Source organism: Rhinolophus ferrumequinum, chromosome 21 (assembly GCF_004115265.2).
Source record: "Rhinolophus ferrumequinum isolate MPI-CBG mRhiFer1 chromosome 21, mRhiFer1_v1.p, whole genome shotgun sequence".
NCBI lineage: Eukaryota > Metazoa > Chordata > Mammalia > Chiroptera > Rhinolophidae > Rhinolophus > Rhinolophus ferrumequinum.
In genome coordinates, this window is record NC_046304.1 from 7789923 (window position 1) to 7813271 (window position 23349).

Below are 23349 nucleotides of genomic sequence, written 5' to 3' on the forward strand. Positions count from 1 at the left end.
CTGCCCTCTAATGCGTCTTTTTGAGTAAAAATTAATATAAGACCCGGTCTTATAGTATTTTTTACCTGGTATTATATTATATTATATTGTATTATGTTATGTTATATTATATTATTATATTATATTATATAATCGTATATTATATTATATTAGACCTGGTCTTATAGTAAAATAAGACTGCATCTTATATTAATTTTTGCTCCAAAAGACGCATTAGAGCTGATGGTCCAGCTAGGTCTTATTTTCGGGGAAACATGGTAGGTAGAACTGACCCATACATAACACAGTGATCAAGCCACAATGGGGAAATGGATAAGATAAGGAGGAAGAGACAACAGGTGTTGGTGACCTTGTGTTTGAAAGAATGTGCAGAACAAGAACTCAGGTAAAGTCTAACCAAACAGAGCAGAGGATATGTCTGAGATTGAATTGTACAAGCTCCAGTGCTGTGTCCCTGACTTGTGTTAATAACATTATGAGAGATTCCCTTTTCAAATTAAGTAATGGTGATTAGGGGTAGAGCAACTTAGCATCTACCTTACCCCAATTTGGAGGAAGGGCTGGGGGTAAGTTTTGGTGGGTGGGGTTTGATGTGTCAACAAAATAAGAGCATGTAAGAGGTTAAATGGCTCATGTAAAGCTTCTGTGGTTTGAATTTTCTTATTACTACAAACTTCTTGCCTATACCAATGACTGGTCATAATTAGCATCAACAAACTAAATATCCATGGGTCCTTATGGTCTCCTCTCTCCTATGGGATGCGTTTGCTATTTGAAAGGAAACCCTAGCAAATGTGTAAGTGAGTAGGTAGGAGAGTCTTGCCCCCACCCTTGTGGACACTGGGTCTTATATATTTTTTTAAATCTTTGCCAATTTAACGGTTGAAAATATTATGGTATTAATTTTTTATTTCTTTGATTTCTAAGGAATTGAACATTTTTCTTATTAATCATTATACATGTTTTCTTTTGTGAATTTTCTTTTCATGTCCATGGCCCACTTTTCAATTGAAGGGTTCTTCTAAATTTGTAAGATCCCTTTACGTACGTCTCAAAATATCCCAATTTGTCACTTTTATCTTTTAGTCTTAATGTTTTAGATGTACAGAAATTTTTAGTTTTTTGGACTTAAAATTTTACGTCACTAATTTTATGTAGTTAAAATTCATTCCCCTAAATACTTCGGAGTTGTTTATTGATCTACATTTAGTTCTTTTATGATTTTATTTTTCACTTTAGAATTATTTTATTGTGATACTTGTACTCTGTCTTATATATATCACATAGATTTACAGTTCTCTTGTTCCCTTATTAAACCACAGTTTCTGAATATCGGAAGAGTGTATATATTCATCATGTATTCTCTATAGTGCTACCACACTGAAGGTATTCCATATATTTTTGTTAGACAGAACAACGCATACCTTATACTCAGGAGTGATGCATGCACACAGTCATTCCACAGGCCAGGTGCAAGGAATCATATGCTTTGTGTCTACATTAGATGGTGCCTGACTACAAAGAGAAAAGGAGAAACTATGGTACTAAAATATCCAGGTCCTCTCTTCTGATTCAAAAAGAAGCGGGCAGGAATGGATTAATAGAGGAGGAGGCGGAGAAGTCCACCTAGGTTCTCCGTGCTGCCCACCGCCCAACTCTATTCTGGAAGGCCTGAACTCAGCTTAGCATGGTCCACGCTATTCAGTATCCAAATGGAAAATGCATCATTAGTGATGAAGTTTCCAAAGAAGAATGGTTAAGTCTGCAACTGTCAGCATTAGACTCCAGCTGGAGATTCATTAACAACCTCTGACGAGGGCAAAGGACTCTGAATTTAAATTACAAAATGTAAAAAGAAGATCAATATTCTAAAGGGCTGCTGGGCCAGAAAATGAAGGCAGTCTAAGTTAATTCATTACTGAATTTCTGAGAGATTCAAAACAAAAGCTGAAGATGCACCACAGCACAGCTGGAGGAAGCTGGCTTACTGAAGACTAAACACACACACACACACACACACACACACACACTCACACACACACACTTTCACACCCTAGAGAACTGGCAAGATACACAAAAGAAGGGGCAAAAGAGAGGTACATCTGAAGTTCCTTTTCTTCCTAAGAGAAAAAAAGAGGAGGCAGGAAAACATATGTGGGAGTGAAAAAAAAAAAGAAGAAAAAGATAGATTAAGATGATGCCAAAGGCAGGGGAAAAGCTCCAGTGTAAAGCTGTAAGAGAAAGCACAACAAAAATCTACTGAAATCATGGAGGAAGTCAGAGCCAAATGGTACTATTAAGAGAAGAAAACAATAGCACCAAGAAAAAGACTAACATTTACGGGCTGCTTATGAACTGCAAAGCACTTCACACAGAGAGCAACAACCCTACCACAGCGCCATTCTTATTGTCCTCATTCTCCAGCAGCAAGCTGAGGCTTGAGGAAGGTAGGTGTCCTTCAAAAAGCACCATAGCCAATTGGTGGCAGAACTGGGTCTAGCTCTATCTCCAGAACCTGTGCCCATAACCACTCCACAGTACTCCATTACTGGGTTTGGAGTAAGAGCAGCAAAGTTTGGGAAAGGTGTAGGGGAAATCAAGCAAAAGAAAATGTAAAGAATCAAGAGGTACTAAGAACCAACAGTCAGATAATACAGTCAAGATGAGCCTAGGCCGTACTGCACAGATAAACACAGGCTCTTGCCTCGTTTCCTCGGCCGGCCCTGTGGGTTCCTGAGAAAGCGCATACACATGCTGCCCTCCTCTGCCCTGCCCTATTCCCACCTTGGACCTTCTTGTGTCCAGGTGGAACCTTCTCGGAGTGAGCCCAAACCTCTCTGCCTTGGACACTGTGTGCAGTAATACGAGGCCATGGAATCTCCCCAAATTTTGAGGTTACCTTTGCTTCTCACTGTATTGTTTGGTGTCCTGTTTTTTGGTATACGCGGGGGCTGCTTCTGCTCTGTCTGGCGGGTGGAGGCAGCAAAGGGGGTTGAGGAGCCCTCAGGGAAGGGAGGGCAGTGAAAGGATGAAGTCATGGGATGCTGATATTTTTAAATTATACATCCAAATACACTTTATTCTTCAGAACTGCCCCCTTATGGCAGTTCACAATTCCCGTTTGTTTTTCCATTGCTAATGCAACTCAGGCATCTCTTTGGAGACTATCTTCAGAGTTTGTTTAGAAATCTCAGGAGAAAAGCCAGTTTTCATAGCCTTACTTTTTTCTTGAAAACAGTATCAATTGAATCACCCATGTTGGAAACCACATTGGCCGAATCACTTGCTATTGTCCCAAATCTAATTGACTCTTAAAGGATAAAAATTTATCTCAATTCAAAGACTATGACACAGGCTCAGGTAGCTCTTAAAGAGGAGGGAAAATACTCACTGAAGTTTTGACCAGATCAGTGAACGGACATTTAAAAACCCTTACTGACTGACCACCTACTACATCAGACACTGTTCAAGGTACCGGGGATTTCAGCTGTGTGCTCAAGGAGCTAAGACTGGATTAGAGGGAAGACAAAAAGCATATGAAGAAGCATGATAGTGCGATGGTTGAAAGCAAATACTCTGGAGCCAGACTGCATGAGTCGGCTTTGGCTTACCCGTCCCCGGGTTGTTGATGTTAGACCTTACTTTCTTCAGGGTTTTTGTGAAGACTAAACGACTTGCTGTATGCAAAGCACAGGCAGCAGGCCCTAGTGACTTCTACGTTAAGTATAGCTCTTAAATGTCACATCAAATGCTGCCTTTTCAGGGAGGCCCGCCTGGCCACCTTATTTAAAATCACAACCACCCCCCGGGACTCTCTATCCCCATTCCCTCTGTTTTTCTCTACACCATTTATTCCCATATGACATACTAAGAATTTTTATTGAGTACCTACTGTTCCAGATACTGTCCTAGGTATTGGGGATTGAGAAGTGAATAAAACGAAGATACCTGAACTCATACTAAGACTGCTGAATCCATGAATATGTATTGGATGGATGGATAGATGGATGGATGGATGGATGTAAACAAAGAGAGTGGTTAATCATGCCAACGCAGCAGGATGTTCAAGTAATATAAGGGAAGGACCCAGCAGTGACAACTGAATTTAGCAAGAAGTAGGTCTGTGGTGACATTGATAAGAGCTTCTTTGTTTAAGAGGTAATAAGTAGACTGAGGTGGGAAAAATGAGAAGGTCTGACAAGTGTACCCTTCTGTGGTTTAGTTGTGAATAGAGCAGAGAAATGGGGCAGTAGATGGAAAGAGATGTAAGAATCAAGAATTGTTTATTCTTTTTTGATAATGACAATATGGCATGTTTATATGTTAATGCATATGATCCAGAAATTAATGAATTAATGACAATGGAGTAAGAAGAAAGAAAGGGAGGGAGGGAGGGAAGGAGAGAGAAAGGAAGGGGGAAGAGGGGAGAGGAGAGGAGAAGAGAAGTGAAGAGAGGAGAGGAGAGGACAGATAACTGCAGGAAGGAGTGAAGTCACTGAGAAGGTGAGAGGAGGGGAGGTCCAGGGCACACGTGGAGGAACCAGCCTTAGGTATGCACAGTAACTGTAGGAAAGTCAGTATTTGTGTAGGGGATGCAGGTGGAATACAGACAGGCTGATAGATTGAATGGCAGGGAGATAAGAGAATTCTTTTCTGGTTTCTTTCATTATCACTGTGAAATAAGAGATGTGCTCATCAACTGTGAATAAAGAAAGGGGAGGGGTGTTAGAAGTTTGAGAAGAGAAGAAAAATATGTGGTACGGACATCACAGGATGGGGAAGCCAGCGAGGGTAGCAGAACAGGATTTCTAGCAAAGTTGAAGGCTCACTTGATATTTGTGGCTGAAAATCTGAAGCAAACCAAGTCAACATGGCAGGGGATTTTTCTTCAACAATCTTCAGATGCTTAGGGGCAGGCATGGAATAAGAAGACAGTGGGATTTAACTACAGTGGGCTTTTGCCACCTGGATGCAATGACAGGAAAATTAGAGGATGATGGAGGTTGAGGAGAGTAAGACATGGTCTAGACGAAGGGCTAAAGGAGTTTGCGAAAGGAGTTGACTCCATGCATGGAGTCTTGATGAAGTTTCAGAATAGCTGGAATAAAAACCAGAGCAGGTGAGTGGATGGGTAGGAGGTACAAGTCAGAGAAGTGAGATTTTTGAAATTGAGGTTTTGGAGATGGGTTCATTATTGATGACAGAAGTTCTAGGATAGGAACATGTGAGTGAATGGCTGAGCTGGAATGGATGAAAACATCACTGGAGCTCAGGAGGCTAAGGAACAGATAGACAAGGTATTACCCAGATGCCAGCAATGAAGAAACTGAGGAAAGAAGGATGGTCCCAGTGCCAAAGTCACTGGCAAATGATGGGAAGTAACTGGATGCCAGTGGATGACAGTAACAAGGAGAGCTAATGAGTATGAAAGTCCAACTACCTGGGCTTCAAAAAAAAACACAACTGGAGTTTGTGAAGGATAAAAGGAGAAATGGTTTAAATACACCACTGGAGTGAGGTGAGAGTAAGGAGAGTATTTACTTCTGTCTACGCCCTGGGGTACATAGAACGGGGAAGAAAAAACAGCTTTCCTCAACTCAGAGGTCAGTCAGGTTTCAGTTAGAAATTATCAGTGAAGGGATAGTTCAGAGAAGCTGAAGGTGGAGTAGATTTTGCTGCTGGAGACAGTGAGTACCAGGGGACAGGGTGGAAGGATCTGCGCAGCAGGGAGGGGTGGTACATGGGACTCAGGTTGGGGGATGCAGACAGTCGGGTAAGGATAGCACTGGTGTGAGGATAAATTATCTAGCAGGCTTGCTGACTCCGTCAGTGATTCGTTTGACAGCAACAAAACTTAAAAGGATACTTCCCATTGAAATATGCATGTACGTAGAAAACTTCAATCTCATTATTGTAAAACTGGTCTTTGGACTACTATGGGGCGGGGATGCAGGTCCTGAGCTGTCTGCTGCCTCATTTGCGATCTCAAAATTTCCTTTGGTGTCACTGTGATCAAGCCCAGGGATTCCATAAGACAGACAAGACAATAAATCCTAATCTGCCTGAGTTCAGCACTGTGTTGCTGCTGCTCTTCCGGCCACCATCTTGACCTCCACAGAAGAAGTAGTAGCTGCTTTCCTGCTTCTGTCAAACTGTCCTCAAACGCTCAAACGATAGCCCTGACACTGGGAAGAGGAGGAGCCGAGGAAAGGAAACAAGAGAAGCACACTTACACATGGCATATGGCGTCCTCAAAGAGAACCAAGTCCATCACCGTGTTGACTTCATTGTGATTCTCCAAGGCTTGCACCAGAGTCTGGGTCAGAAGTTCCCATGACTGTACAGGCATGTACTTGGGCTCACCAATGCCGTTTGCAAAGTGGCAATACACGTTCCGGCTTCGGCTCTGCTCCACAGTCTCTTCAAGATCCTGGTAACAAGACACAGGGACAAGGGCCCTCCTTATGGACAATCAATTCTGGTTCCACACAGAGTAGAGACACCTGATTTGCCTTTTCTCTGTGCATACTCCCCCAAAAGTAAATATCAGTACTGATTCCAACACTTCCTTCCTCTTGAGAAGCACTCGACAGTGGATGTTTACCATTTGTTTATCAGTTCCATGAAGTCACGGATGATGTTTGTTATTCTTTTTGGACCGAGGATGGGAAATGGAAGGTGGGAGGTACCTTTCTCACATGCACCAGAAGAGCCCGTGTCTGAGACAAGAGCATAGGAGATGGGGACACAAGGATGGATTTCCCTAAGCAGGGGCTCTCTCACCAGTGTCGGGTGAAGGAGATCCGATAGTCTCATCTCCCCAATACCCATTCCAACACGTCTTGCTCCCCAAGCCACAGAAATGTCATAAAACATCCTTTCCTGTTTCCTGGGATGTTTCACACTTCATAAGCTCAGCACAGAGGGCTTTGTTGCTGAAGAATGTGCCACCAGCCATCCTTAGGTGACTGGTTTGTTTATAAGGACATTGATAATCTTAAAGCATTTACAGTAGAACTCTCTACTTCTAAAACTTTCACAAGGATTTGGGCTTATTGTGTGTCAACTCTCATTCTCAGGACAAACCTTACCAGGTTTAATAAATTCCTAATACAATTCAACTAATTTAAAAGACATGGAGGCTATGTCTCTCCACCACCAATGTATTCTCTAAGTATTGAAGATGCAGCTATGTTTTTTTTAATTTCGAAAGGAAAACCCAAATACCTGAGATGTCAAGAGTAAGAAGAGTTATAGAAGAAGCAAGTCCAAAAAGAATAAGTTTTCTAACACATAAGTAAAAATGTATAGCAGCACGAGCAATTGTCCCCACTTGCCATTCTTGTCTCCTGAAATTCAGACTGAGAGATCCAGCTGGGAAAGAGGTAACCAGCATGCTGATCACCAGCAAGGGCACTGCCCAGGGCATAAGGGCACTTGTAGGGTTAGTCGTTCACGTCCATGGGATGCAGCTCATTAAATCAAATGGAGGGAAAGTGAGGATGACAGTCACATCTATAGGGAAACCAGGGCTGCTGCCTGGTTATAAGAAGAAAGAAGTGGGAAGAGTTAAATATCAGTTATTCTATTTAGAAGGCAGTTTCAGGGCCACAGAAAACCCTCAAATTTCTGTCTTTGCCAGACAGTAACAATAAATGTCCAGACATTTGGATAAGATTTAATGTAATGCAGGAGAGCCATTCTTGCTGGCTGAGGAAAACATGTGGGAAAGTGATGTGGGAGTACATTTACCCAGTTTGAAAATGAGCTAATATATTGGGAATCGGTCCTGATGACAGTCCATTTACACTAACGATCTAGCAGAGGAACAACGGAAGTATAGGCCTGAAGAGCCTGGTCAACAAAGACTCTTGGATAAATAAATAAATTTCCAATTTTACGATCAGAGCCAGGCTGTGCAGAAGGGAGAGAGAAAACCAGCCCACACAGTGAATCAAAGACTTCTTAATAGTTATACCATATTACACAAGGGCCACAAACCAGAGAACTTTAAGCTTTTAGTGGTAGAAACAGGACTATATTACTTCCTTGGAGGAAATTTGGCAAATGTTCCTTCATAACAATACCAAGATTTGGTGTAGTCAAAGGTGCTTCAGGCTAGCATTTCAAATGTTGTTGGGGAAGGATAATGGCAATATTAATTACATCCAGGCCTATGATCCAAAGGACACAGAGCCACATAGGAATCTCTATTTCAAAGTCTGAGTGCTCTAACACTAAAGTCCTAGTTTAGACCAATTTAATAAGACAGTCAAGACTCATTTCCAGAGCTAACAATGAATCCATAAATTGACAAATTCTACAATGCTCAGAGAGGAGTATCTAAGATGTGAGAGTGCTGAACATCAGGCCATATAAAAATGATACGATAAATAGAGGGATTCAGGGTGCTTGGACTCGTAAAGAACAGACTGAAATAAGTTAGTTAAAATTCTATCCAAACATTCAGAATACTGACAGATAGGTTGGGGTGGACTGTAAATATCTTTAGAGATAGACAGGATCTTATCAGGAAAAAATATGAAGTTGAACCTAACAAGGTGAGCCTAGAGACTACATGGTACATTTAAATACATTTTATTATTTCTAAGTTCAAGAGAGGACACACAATATGTGTGAAAAATACGGAGCTTTAGTCAACAGAAGGCTCAGTGTCAGTTGTGGGGTAATTTTGACACTAAGAAATATAATGTGATCTTAGGCTGTGTTAATGTATCAGCGCTTCCCAAAGCATATCCAATGGGCCATTCATTCCGAAAATTAATAGGTTTTATAGAGAGAAAAGAGCTGTAGTGGCCAATGAATACATTTGGGAAGTGATATATGATTCAGGGTTATTCAAGATTTTCAGGGCTTTAATGCGTTAAATACACTATGAATTTCTAAGAGAGGAACATAATAAGTATTTTCTCAAGACGTGTTTTCTCAACTTGAGAAATCATAGATACCTTCTTTTAAAGGAGTATACTCTGGTACAACTGTTTAGCAGAACATATTTTGGAAAACATAGTAACAAAGTTATAGTAATAATATATAAGAACTGGGGAATGATGGCTTTACTTTTGGTCAGACCCCAGGTGGGTTGTGTGATGAAAATCAGGCACCTGATGTGAGAGGGGAGAACTGACAGGAGAGTAGTCAAGATGATGTCAAATTACTCGAGGTCTGAGAACAAGTCATGTCAGACATGGTTAAAAGACCAGAGGCCATTTGGCTTGGAGAACAGAAGACCTAGGAAGGACAACACAAATGGCCTTAATATATCTGAAGGTTTGTCATACAGATCTAGGATTAGTGGACAAGGAAATAAATTTTAGATCATCACTAGAATAAATTTCCAGTCTTTAAAATTGTTCCAAAGGTTCCAAATTTCAAAATTGTTCCACATTTCTAGTCATTCACAGTTCCAAAATGGCTATCTTGGGAAGGATGAGATTGTTCATTCTAAGGATGCTGGAGCATCAACTGGGGCGACCAATCTGGGACGTGCTATTGAGAGGAGTGAGTAAGAAGGGAGGGTTTGGATCAGACCGTCACCACAGATCTTCTCAACACTAAGATTCTATGATTAATTTGTCTGTTCTTGCCCTAGCATTTTTTACCTCAGCAAAACAATGATAGATTTTTCTTTCCTTATCTAATCTCTGATTTTTTTTCCAATTTATGGGCTAGATTTTTACCATTTGGGTGATCATCTGCATAATTGTCATTATTTTTCAAATATAAAAAACATTCACAGGGCAATACTCACATCAAAAATTTTCTTCACCACTTCTGTCTGGATTTTATCAAAGAGAACAAAGTCCTTTTCTTCTACCATCTTATCCCGATAAACCCTATCTGATTCATGCAGATAGAGCTTTACTAGGTCCTGTGTGGATTTTATACATTCCACTGAGGAAAAGAGAATGCCCTGTAAGAAGAATAGACAAAACAAAACAAAATGACAAAAAAATAAAAATAAAAATCATGAATAACAATTTAAAACAACAACAGCTATAATTTATTGAAGTCAGTTATGTGACAGGTACTAGACTAGATGCTTTGCCAGACAAAGCTCATTTAATCATGATGATCCCAAAAAAGTAATTTTTATTATATCCATTTTGTGTAATGTGGAAATTGGGATTCAGAAAGATAGGAAGCTTGCCCATTGTCACACAGTAACTGGTCTTAGTTCAAACCCAAAAGGTAATTAAATCAGGTTTGCCTGTCCTTAGAGCCTGGAATTTTGACCACTACATTCCAAATCACCACAGTGGGGGGAGAGGTGGCTTCTCTGTTGTATTTCAATTCCAAAAGTGCCATTTTGAAAACTAGTGTAAGTGACAATTGCTTATGTAAAATCAGAACAATAACAAAAGGCTGAAAGAAATATAGCTAATCTTTGTAGGTCACCAATCCATTTGTTCATCTCTAGTAGGCTCTCCTTCTTATATACCACAAAGATTATTCCAAATATTTATCATTCTTTCCAAATTTCTCTGTCTCATCTCTGTTATTATTAGCCAATGTCTTAGTTTTCTTTTTCATGTAAAAATGGAGACCACCAAGATTACATCCCTCAACAACCTCAACAAGTCCTATAACTTTAAACTCAGTTATTCCTGTGTTTGCCTTCATTGCTTTCTTTCTTGTCTTCGAGAAAAATGGATCATTTAATTGCTCCTCATTATCAATAGATCACGCTCAGATTCATCAGCAGGACATAAAGGTGTGGTCATAATATGACTACCAGTCTGCTTCCTCATGATCACTCTTCTCACCACTTCCCATATAATCTAGATTTCAATTTCACAAAATTCACATTATTTTATGACCCTGCATATTTTCTGTGACTTCATTTTTTTTATTTGCTTGCTACGCTCGCATTTCAAGATCTAGATCAACTGATAATCTCTTTGTTGAAGTTTTCATGACATTTCCTTTCTTGTCCAACGTTACTCCCTCTGATGTGCCCCATATAAGCTATTACTTATAAATATCTATTATAAGAGAATTATTAGTTTCTAAAATTATTTTTCTTTGTACAGGTTCGCTTATTCATGGTGAGTGACTGAAAGGCAGGGAAATTGAGAGATTTCATTTTGGATGTCGTTTGTTTTAATCACTGTTATTACTGGTACCTAGCATGGTGCCTGGCATATACTAAATTCTCAGTGAATGCCTGTTGAAAGAATGAATGTAATTAAATCCTTCAATTAGTATAACATAGCAAGAACCTTTATCAAGATTTCTGCTTTTGGAAATGGCAGAATAGCTGATCACAGACCAACCCACTGAGATCAACTACAAAAGATACAAAAATTCTTTTTAAGGCTTTATCTTTTTAGATGCATTAGAGAGTAACCCAGGCAGTGAGGACTGGAGGGGCTAAGACACTAGAGAGAAGAGAACAGAGACATGAACCCAAAATTTGGTACCATTTTTTCTCTTCAGACATTTGCTAATTCACAAGCAATGGCTTATAGGTTCAGAAACTGAAGTGACAGAGACAAGTGAGAGGTTAGTTAAGACACAGAGCAAAGTTTTCTCATCGCATGAGGGAGGAAGGATGAAAAGTGGAGTTCAGGGATTACCAAGAAGGAAATCATAGCTATGGACGCCAAGGGACCCTGTCAAATTGTTATACATTAGGAGTATGAGTGAACAAACGAGTCAGTCCTCACAGAAACTAAAGACCAACTTCAATCTCCTCAATTCCTGGTAACTACTTGCCAGAAGCAGAAATATGTAATCTCTGAAGAAAAATACCATTATACGCACCCACAAATAATCTGCACATTTCAAAGCTCAGAATGCCCAGCAATTTAATAAAAATTACTGAGAATACCAGGAGATATGACCAAAACAAAAGAAAAAAAAACAACTGACCCACAGAAGATCTAAGTATGGGAATTTCAGATATAAACTTTAACAAAACTACAATTCATATGACCAAGAAATTCCATGACAAGGTAAAGAATTTCACTATAGAACTGGAACTTTAAAATATGAATCAGATGGAAATTCTCAGATTAAAAATTACTCCTAAATTACAGTTAGTGAAATTAAAACTTGTAAAATGGGGTTAACAAAGAATAGACACAGCTCAAAAGATAATTAGTGAACAGGAAGAGAGATTAGCACAAAAATATTCAAACTGAATCACAAACAGAAGAAAAAAAGAAAAATTTAAAAAGAAAAGAATGTAAGGGAATATGGGACACAGTGAAAGGTCATATACATTTATAGGAATACCAGAAGTAGAGGAGAAAGACAGAACCAATATTTAAAGAGATATTAGCTCTAACTTCTCTAAAATGGAGAAAAGCCATCAAACCAGATTCAAACGTGCTACAAAAATTAAGCAGAATAAATATAAAAATACCACCTTAAACACCTTAGGCATAATAGTGAAATTTTTTGAAAATCAAAGAGAAAAATTTAAAAGCAGGCAAGTGAAAACAATTATGTATACTCTCAAAGGAACGTAAGACTTAGAATTTCTCAATAGAAACAATGGAAACCAGAAAGACAATGGAACGACACCTTCAAAGTGCTAGAAAAAAAATAGCTACCAACTTAAATTCTAAATCCCCTTCTAAAATTAAAAAAAAAAAAAGAAATGAATAGATTTTCAGTCAAATGAAAACTGAGAAATTCTTCTCTATCAGATATAAACTAAAGTATATGGTAAAGGAATTCTTACAGTAGAATGAAAATGATCCTAAATGGAAAAACAGAAATGTAACAGGAATAAAGATCAGTGTAAATAAATGTTGACTCACTAAGGCCAAGGTATTACTGTACTACGGATTTTCAATATGCATTGAATTGAATAACAGTATCATAAAATTTGAAGGGAGGTCAATTGTTCTAAGAGCCTTTCATTGTATGGCAATTGATAGAAGTACTGATTTATAAAAGCAAAAGGATAAGAGGATGCATTTGGGAACCATTAGATGAATAGTAAAAGGATGTATGATGTGCTAACAGAAGGAGAAAATAAAAGAATAAAAGATATAGAATTAGTTTAATAGAATACAAGAAGTTAGAGAAAAGAAAACAGAATAAGTAGGACATATTGAAAACAATATAAAGTAGATTTAATCCTAAATATATTATTATATAACATCAAATATAAATGAACTAAACATTTTAATTAAAAGGCAATAGTTATCAGACAAGATTTTTTTAAAAAAAATCTAACTGTATGCTGCCTTTAAGAGATATACCTTAAATAGAAGAATACAAAAAACAAAACAAAACTGGAAGAAGACGCTGGGAAACAATATAGCATAAAGAAACTAAAAGAATATGGAGTAGTTATACCAATATCATAAAAAGTTGACTTTAAAGCAAGAGCCATTTTTAGATACAAAGAAGGACACTTAATAACGAGAAAAGGGTCAGTACACCAGGAAGGCTGACAATGATCTTAATAGCCATGTCAAGAAGTTAGAAAAGGAAGAACAAACTAACCCCAATCCCAAAGTGAGTAGGAAGAAGGAGATAATAAAGAGTAAATGTTAATAATATTAAAAAACAGATGTCAAATAAAGAAGTCAAGTCAGCAAAGTAAAAGCCAAAATATTGGTAACTTCTCAGTTTCTTTGAAAAGATTAGCACAATTATCACCCTACTAAGGCTGATAGAAGATAAAAAGAGAAAACAGAAAAGGCACACATAATCAATATCCAGAATAAGAAAAAGGACATAATGTCAGATACGACAGACATTTAAAAGATAATAAAGGATATTATATACAATTTTATGCCAATAACTTAGAAATTGATGACATCAAAGATGGCGGGGTAGGTAAATGTGCTCGCCTCCTCCCATGACCACATCAAAATTACAACTAAATTATAGAACAACTATGCTTGAGAACCACCTGAAGACTAGCTGAGCAGAAGTCCTATAACTAAGGATATAAAGAAGCCACTCTGAGACAGGCAAGAGGGGCAAAGACACGGAAGGGGCTGGTCCCATACCCACGTGTGGTAGTTAAGAACTAGGAGGGATATGGAGAGCCCCCCTGAGGAGTGAGGGGCCAAACAGCCGCTGGCCTCAGCGTGCCCTGCACCTCTTGCTAAGTGGCCCTAAGCCTGGCCCTAGTGGCAGCCAGCCTTGGTTCACAGCATAACCACTCCCCGGCACCTACAAGCCCAGCACAGATAGCTACAAACCACATATCACTTAGTAGCTCCTACCAGGTAGTCCTGGACCAACACACGCAGCAGCTGACCCTGGCATCATACACTGGAGCCCCTCCTAAGAAGTCCCAGAACCAACACACCTGGTGGCCAGCTTCAGACCACACCAGAACACCATGCAATGAGGGCTACAAATGACAGAACCAAAGGGTGGACTTGGCAAGCACCAGAGCCCTGCTAAAGCGAATCCTGCTCCATGGGGTCAGTCCCTGCACAACAGCTCCTCCACTGCAGTCATGGCCAGTCCTCACAGCCAATCAGCCTCAGGGTCTATCGTCCCCACTGATGTGCCAAGAGCAATAAGGCTCAACTGTAACAGGAAGGCACGCACAACCCACACAGGAGACACCCCTGGAGCACCTGGCTCAGGTGAACAGGGAGACTGCGCCAGGGCCCCACAGGGCACCTACTACATAAGGCACTCTACCAAGACAGGGAGATGCAGCAGATCACAGAAACAAATACAGGAAGGCAGCCAAAATGAGGAGACAAACAAACATGTGTATCTCATCATCTTTCCTCTCAGCTCTCCTAGGTATCAGCCATGTATGAGATGTGGAGGGCAGGGAGAAGCACCAACCAGGAATCCCAACTTCTACGGCTGTGTGTTACAGTGACGTGTGCCACCAGTTGAAGTTTATAAGCCCTGTTATAGCCAAACACTCAGGCTGGCTGACAATTAAGGGCCGAGTCAGTGTGAGCACGTCAAGTACAAACTTTGCACCATCTTAGATAGTTATGTATAACACTGAGACGGGAACGGTTAATGATTTCTGCTACTCAGAGCACCATCAAACTCTGTCCTGACCGAGACAGAGTGAGAGAAGTGCAGACACGGTCTGAATTATTGAGCCTTAGATCAAGCTGGATGGAGGGAAAGAGCGCCTGTCTTCTAGTGGGCTTTCAATCATCCCCTTAAGCTCTCTGTCAGTCAGGCCTTTAGACAAGCAGGCAGGCCTGAAGGGAGGCAGGGGGACTTGTGGTCAAGCTCCCTCAGGAGGAAGGTGAGGGGCTGTGTGTTTGAAGGGAGGCAGACGCTCCAGTGGGGGATGCACTTTCCCTCCCTTGTGGCAGGTGGCTGACAGCTGGCAGGCTGCAGAGCAGCCTGGCGGGGACACAGAGCTCCTGGGGATGTCACTCAGGCTGAGTTAGGCAGAGAAACAGGTCGGGGGAACAAGCCTCACCCCCACTCCAGCAGCTCCTCTCCCTGGTTCTTCTCTGACATCACACCAGTTGCCACTGAAACAAGGCTGGAGTAGAACCTTCCTTCCTCAGGAAGCCTCTGTTGTCCCAAATTCCCTGCACAGTGTGGCTGAAGGTTCTAGTTTGGGATATCAGAGCTGCTGTTTACCAGTTATGTCATCATGTTTAAGGTACTTGATCTGTCTGTGTCAGTTTTGTCATTTCTAAATCGGAAGTAATCAGTATTTTACCTTACATGGTTGTTGTGAGGGTTAAATTATTAGCTAATAGATGTAAAGGGCTTAGCACTGTGCTTAATAAATGCTAGCTACTGTACAGCCTAAAGCTGGACTTTTTACACGTGCTCACTCTGGTCTCAAATGACTTTCCAATCTCACCTCTCACCAACCCCTCCACATCACATTCCATTCCCACCGGACCAGACGGCCTGTTATTCCACTAACATTGTTTACACTTTCCTACCTCCATCACCATTTACGCTGTCATCTACTAGCTGGTAACTTCTCTGAATCTCTGTTACATTGAACGATAATGTATATCCCAAAGGGCTGTCATGAATATAAATCTCAGGTCGTACGGGTGACAAGTCTCCTGTCCAGGCAGGAGCGAGGGCTGGGTGCTTCTGGTAAAAGAGACTTCATGCATCCTCGTCCTTTGGTTCTGCGACTGTACGCAATGTGAATTTGATCAAATGGCTTTAAGTCCTTTATTTTTGTCACTTGGAAAATGTTGATGGTAATACCCTCACCTCACCATGCTGCAGTGTGATTTAAGAGAGGAGAGGGACTGTGTGATAACAAATGCCTTTCTCAATTAAGACTCAATAAGTGGGAGGTAAAAGTGGGTACACACAAACTTCATCATCGTCCAGGTGTTCTCATCAGAAGCATGTATGGATGAGAAGGACAGAAGGATGCGGTGGAAAGGGGTCCAGGCCAGGAATGGAAAGACCTAGATTCTAACTCCAGCTCATTCACTGGCTGGCTGTGTGCTCTTAGGTGAATCTATACAATCTCTGTGAGTCCCTGTTTCCTCACCTTTAACTGAGGTAACATTGGGCAGGTACATAATCCATCCAGGAATGCCGTCCTGAGCCAGCTTAGGTGTTTTCAGGGCTTTGACCATGCGGTGGGGTTCAGTGGCTCCACATTCAGCTTCAGCCTTTCTGAGGCATCACTCTTGTACCTTTGAACTCTTTAATGCTGAGTAGGTTTCTCTGTCGTTTACAACCAAGAGTCCTGGGTGGACCACACAGGCCCTAAGTCCTCAGGGTCCGGACTTGCTATTCTCAGGTTCCCCAGAGTCCTACCTGTGCAGGTAGTGGCTGGGTAATTAATTCCAAATACATGTGTTCCCCTGGAGGGTTGTGCCTCACTCCCTGACCTCACTGACCTTTCCCTACAGGTGTGGCCTCTGCTCGGTGTGAAAGGCATCCTTCCTCAATAATGGCTTAGTGCCATCTTGGGGAGGGGTCTCCCTGAAAAGCAGTTTGTGCAGATTCTTGTCCAGGATGGGAGAGTTGTGGACGTCACCATGTGAGGACGCTGTACCTGACTAAGGGGACGGGAGGGCCAGGGTCTGCTACCTTGCCCTCTGGAGGTTTCGATAGTGAAGAGCCACGCAACTCGAAGCAACAAGCAGAAACAGGCCATCACTGCACAGATAAGCAGCTGGAAGGACTGGAAATGGCTTTGGCCTGGAAATGAACTTGGAATGTTTAGGACAGAGGCGTCCCAGGGGTTGACAGATGTCTTAGGAATATTACAACATGGCTTCTTCAGGAAACAGATCTATTCTTCATGGTTTTGGGGACATTCTTTTTCATCCCAACAGCAATGGATTTACCACTAAGGACTGCAAAATAGTTTTTCTTTCTCCCGAGCCATTTTCTTTCCTAGGCATGCTGGAATCATTATAGAACATTATCTCCAAGATGCTGAGCCTTCTCCCGCCTGAAGGAACTAACTCAGCAATGCATTCTGCGTACTGGGATATAATTTAATCAGCAAACAGAACTCTATTTTGTTGAAATCCTTCCTCATGGAGTCCACGGCTCTGTTTACCTGTTTATGTTCATGACTCCATATGAATTGTGCCTTTCCCAAGTTTGGCATGAACGATTATTTTACTAAGAACGTGAGGCACCGGGTTATCACTAAACTTCCTAGGGTGTCTTAGAGCAGAAGGACTCACCTGGAAAATGTTGGCAAAGTCTCTGAGATTGAAGATATAGTGGAACTTGATTGCTGTCGGTAGGAATGTGGTGGCAATTTTCTGATGGAAGGTAAGGGCCAGACTGATCAACTGGGGGATGGATTTCTGTAGTGATGCTGGGAGGTTTCCAAGCTTTAGGTGCTGAGTCAGGATGGTGCTGTAGATGGAGGACAGGGCGTCTGCTCCCGGAAAGTAGAGGACGAACACACTGAAGTGACGCTGTACAAGGAAACAGAGGCACGTGGATGTGGTCTGAGTTAGATATCCGTTATCATAGAATAAAAATTACCTGTTCTGAATTTGGAGAAAACAATGAAGAATTCTTATAAGGGCTTTGAATTTTATAGCCTGGTCACGTTTTTTCACATCAAACCCAAATTTAGATTGAACCTAACATGACTGGGAGAATAATGGGCTTTGCACCTTGACTCAAAGACGCCACTATGGGGTAGTAGGAAGTGAAGTGAACTTGAACTCAGGGAATCTGAATCCAAACCCGAGTTTGATACTGAGTATCCACATGACCTTGAAAGAGTCATATCATCTGTCTCAAATTTCCTTGCTCAGAACGATGAGTTAATTCAGACAAACTGTATGGCACATTCCAGTTCTAAAAGCTTCCATGACTTTGGGTCTAGGAGTTTCTCTGTCTTCCTAGAAATACAAGTCAGCATCCTGTAACATTTACCACTCTAAAAAGGCTGGATGGAGAAGAAGGTCCAAGATGGTGGATTAGGTAAACGCTATGCTTGCTGCCTCCCAGGATCACATTAAAATTACAACTAAATTACATAACAACCTCAAGAATCATCTGAAGACTAGCTGAACAGAAGCCCTATAACTAAGGATATAAAGAAGAGGCCACATTGAAACTGGTAGGAGGGATGGAGACACCAAATAGGCTGACCCCAAACCCACAGATAGTGATTGAACAGCAGGAGGTACACCTTGGTGGCGGAGGTCCCTCCCTACCTCCGAAAAGTGAACGATAACTGACCACAGTATTCCCAGAGCGTTTTGTGGAGTGGCCACAGGCTCAGCACTGGCACAAAAACTGAATCTGCATTAACTTTGTAAAAACCACTGGCAGTGCCTCAGGACTCCCTGGGAACCCAGCCCGCCCAGCTAGTGCTACATCACCAGGGGTACTACCAGCACTGACTTAACCAGCCTGGCCTGTGCACCTAAGGAGTCTCTTTCAGTGGCTGAGACATATGGGCAGCTGGCAGATGGCAACAGACCTACTGGCTCCTGGGCCTTTTGGAAAGCTGCCCCAGGCCCACTATTGGTGGCAGACAGCCTCAGTTCACAGCGAGGTTACCCCCACATGCCTTGAGGTCCACCACAGGCAGCAGCCAACCACATATAGCTTTGTAGCTCCTACCAGGTAGCCCCGAGCTAGTCACAGACAAGGCTGAAATTGGCCTGCACAGGAGCCCCTCTTAAGAGACACCAGAAACAACACAACTAGAGGCTGGCTTCAGACCACACCAGAGCAGTACCTAGTTAGCCCCTCAAGCTGCACACCCAAAGTGTGGTCTCAACAGGCACAAAAGCCACTGGGGACAATCCTCCTTTGAGGGGTCAGCCCCCACACAGCAGCTCATACATTGTGGGTGTAGCCAATCATCTCACAGGCAGTCAGCCTGAGAGTCAATCCCACCCACTGATGTGCCAAAATTATTCAAGGCTCAACTACAACATGAGAACACACACAACTCACACAGGGACACTCCTGTAATACACACACAGGAAATCGGGGAGACTGCATCATTGGACAATACAGGACACATACTACATAAGGCCACCTGGCAGAGACTGAGAGACATAGGAGTTCTACCTAACACATAGAAGCAAACACTGACAGGCAACCAAAATGAGGAAACAAAGAAATATGACCCAAATAAAAGAACAGGAAAAACCTCTAGAAAAAGAACTAAATGAAATAGAGGCAATCAACCTACCAGAGTTCAAAACATTGGTTATAGGGATGTTCGAGGAACTTAGTGACAATTTCAACAAAGAGATAGTAAGCATAACAAAGGGCATAGAAACCACAAAAAAGAACTGGTCACAAATAAAGAATACAATAACTGAAATGAAGAATATACTAAAAGGAATCACCAGCAGACTAGATGAAGCAGAGGATGGAATCAGCAATTTATAAGACAAGGTAGTAGAAAACACTCAATCCGAATAACAAAAAGAACAAAGAATTAAAAAAAAATAGTTTAAGAAACCTTGGGAAAACATCAAGTGTAACAATATTTACATCACAGGAGTACCAGAAGGAGAAGAGAGGGAGTAAGGGATTGAGAACCTATTTGAAGAAATAATGACAGAAAACTTTCCTAACCTGGAGAAGGAAATAGACATACAAGCCCAGGAAGTACAGAGAGTCCCAAACAAGATGAAGCCAAACAGGCCCACACCAAGACACATTATAATTAAAATAGCAAAGAGAGAATCCTAAAAGCAGCAAGAGAAAGACGACTAGTTACTTACAAAGGAGCTCCCATAAGACTTTCAGCTGACTTCTCAACAGAAACTTTGCAGGCCAGAGGGAGCAGCAGGAAATATTCTAAGGGATGAAAATCAAGGGCCTACAACTAAGACTACTCTACCCAGAAAGGCTGTCATTTAATTGAAAGAGAGGTAAAGAGCTTCCTGGACAAGACAAAGCTAAAGGAATTAATTATCACCAAGCCAGTATTACAAGAAATGTTAAAATGACTTCTTTAAGAAGACGAGGGGGAAAACAAGCAAACAAGCAAACAAAAGAAGATAAAAAATATGAATAATAAAATGGCAATGACCATGCACCTATCAATAATCACATTAAATATAAATGGATTAAGTGTTCCAATCAATAGACATAGGGTAACTGAATGAATAAGAGAATAAGACCCATGCATATGTTGTCTACAAAAGACCCACCTCAGATCGAAGGACACATATAGACTGAAAGTAAAGGGATGGAAAAAGATATTTCACACAAATGGAAATGAGGAAAAAGCTGGGGCAGCAATACTTATATAGAAGAAAATAGACTTTAAAAAGAAGACTATAAGAGACAAGGACATTACATAATGATAAAGGGATCAATCCAACAAGAGGACATAACCCAAGTAAACATCTATGCACCCAACATAGGAGCACCTAAATATATAAAACAAATACTGACCAACATAAAGGCAGAGATAGATAGTAATACAATCATAGTAGGGGACTTTAACACCCCACTGACACCAATGGACAGATCTTCCAGACAGAAAATCAATGCAGAAACAGCGGCCTTAAAAGACACACTAGACCAGAGAGATTTAATTGATATTTTTAGAGCATTTCACCCCAAAAGCAGCAGAATATCATTCTTTTCAAGTTCACAGGAAACATTTTCCAAGATAGACCACATGTTAGACCACAAAACAATTCTCAATAAATTTAAGAAGACTGAAATCATATCAAGCATCTTCTCTGACCACAATGGTATGAAACTAGAAATCAATTACAAGAAAATAAAAACAGACGAACACATGGAAGCTAAATAACATGATACTAAATGATGAGTGGATCAACAGTGAGATCAAGGAGGAAATCAAGATACCTTGGGACAAAACGAAAAAGAAAACACAATGACCCCAAATCTATGGGAAACGGCAAAAGTGGTTCTCGGAGGGAAATTCATAGCAATGCAGGCTTGAAGAAACAAAAAAAATTTCAAATAAACAGTCTAACTTTACACCTAAGGGAACTGAAAAAAGAACAGCCAACAAAGCCCAAAGTGAGTACAAGGAAGGAAATAATAAAGATCAGAGCAAAAATAAATGAAACATCGCTGATGCATCACATGATAGAATTTCTAGCAGTCAAATAAGCATGCATTATAGTTTCTTGCATTATTCCATCCCCAAATGCTTCTCTGTACAGCTAACATAACAGGATAGTCAGGGCTCTTATAACAACAAAAACTTTAATCTCTAAGATTTGTCACTGTCCTAATCAATTGTACATTTATTATTACCAATGACATCCTTTTAAGTTTTTGGATCTTTACCATAAGCACATGTGCGGAAAAGTACAGTGAAATAATCAATATTCAGAAACGTGAATGAGACTAGCAAAGTCAGCCTAAAATCTGATAATTATATTTAACCAAGTAATAGTGTTTTAGCAATAAAATTACAGGATAATTCTGTTACGTAAAATGTACAAAATAGAAATAAAAAATAAGGGCAGTAAGAACTTTTTATTTTAATATGAAACTATTTCAGTGTATTCCTGGAAAGGAAATAAACCCAAGTTTTTGTGATTGTTAAACCAATGCATCAACTTTCTGAAAAATCTTTTTAATGTTTGTTTACATATTTCTAACTTTTTATTGCCCAAAGTATACAGATAGGTACTATAAAACATCAGTATCATCTAAAACATCCTATGTAAGATATAATGTCCCATGTATTGGGTTAGTTATATTGCTACACTGCTTAGTTTTAACTGGTTTGTTTTCATAGCATCAGAAGAAAAAATAATTGAAAACAAAATCATATGGGGTTGATAATCACACAAAAAAGAAAAATATCATTTTGTAAATGAGTGAAAGATAAAACATTCTTTACCAAGAGGCTCCTGCTTGATGTCAGATTGTCACATGGGACAGCTCTGCACTGCCCAGCCATGCTTCTTCAGTGCACAGGTTATGTTTAAACTTAAGAGGATGCATATAATAGTTAGAAAGGTGGGTACGGTACTGTGGACCCAGGGAACATTCCATAAATGTTGCTTTATAACCAAGTGGTTGTACAAAATAAATATTCTTAAGAAAATACCTTATGTTAACACTTGCTACTTTTACTTAAATACAAATAAATCCCATTGAAAACATAAAAATAAAAGGCTGGGGACGGGCCAATTATTATTTATGATCAAGTGACGTCAGCCCTGCTAATGTAGTATCAAGTACCCCAGTACCATGGCTCCTCCCATACCTGAAGCCGTGGGTTGATGGTGAAGCTGCCTGCAGTGGGGTTCATACAGGAAACATATTGCACATTCATGATCTCTTTTAGAGACAGCTTGTTCCGATCATACCTGGAACAGTCAGAAACCACAGGTGAGAGCTGTGTAAGGGCCCAGTTGTCAAGATGACGTGTGCTGTGCCCCTATAATTCATGTGTTTGGGTAGTAAAACAAAGTCCATTGGTAGCGATTCAGAAGAGACAAGAGCCTAGGACAAAATCCTGAGGGATCCAATAGTTATGGAAATAACATAGGAAGAAGAGACCACAAAGATGGACTGAGAGATAGGAGGAAAACCAGGGGAGTGTGGCAGCCTAGAAGGCAAGGAAAGTCAGTACTTCCAAAATGAGAAAGCAGTCAACCACATCCAGTGCTGCAGAGAGAATAAAAAAGATGATGACCCAACAGGGTCTGCTGGACTTCATAGACTTCATAATAAAGATTCAGTTAGTAGTTGAACAAGAACTGTATAGTAAAGTGCCGGAAATAGAAACTAAATAATAGTGGACTGTAGGGTGAGTGGGAGATGAGGGAGTGAAGACAAAGGAACTTGGTTATGCGGGAGAGAGAGACACAGCTATAATTAGAAAATGATTTTTAAGGAGAACTGACTCTGGGTGGTGAACACACAATGGGATTTATAGATGATGTGATACAGAATTGTACACCTGAAATCTATGTAATTTTACTAACA

General features: G+C 40.6%; 1 protein-coding gene across 1 annotated transcript in view; it reads right to left on the reverse strand.

Moving 5' to 3' along the window:
• DNAH9 (dynein axonemal heavy chain 9) overlaps positions 1-23349 on the reverse strand; it is a 311767-nt gene that overhangs the window by 114759 nt on the left and 173659 nt on the right. Inside the window, exons 40-43 of the mRNA XM_033089991.1 lie at positions 22625-22727; positions 17616-17855; positions 9773-9934; positions 6234-6430 (exon numbers count right to left, since the gene is read on the reverse strand). Of these exons, the coding sequence (XP_032945882.1) occupies positions 6234-6430; positions 9773-9934; positions 17616-17855; positions 22625-22727 (702 nt within the window). The remainder of the gene's footprint in view (positions 1-6233; positions 6431-9772; positions 9935-17615; positions 17856-22624; positions 22728-23349) is intronic.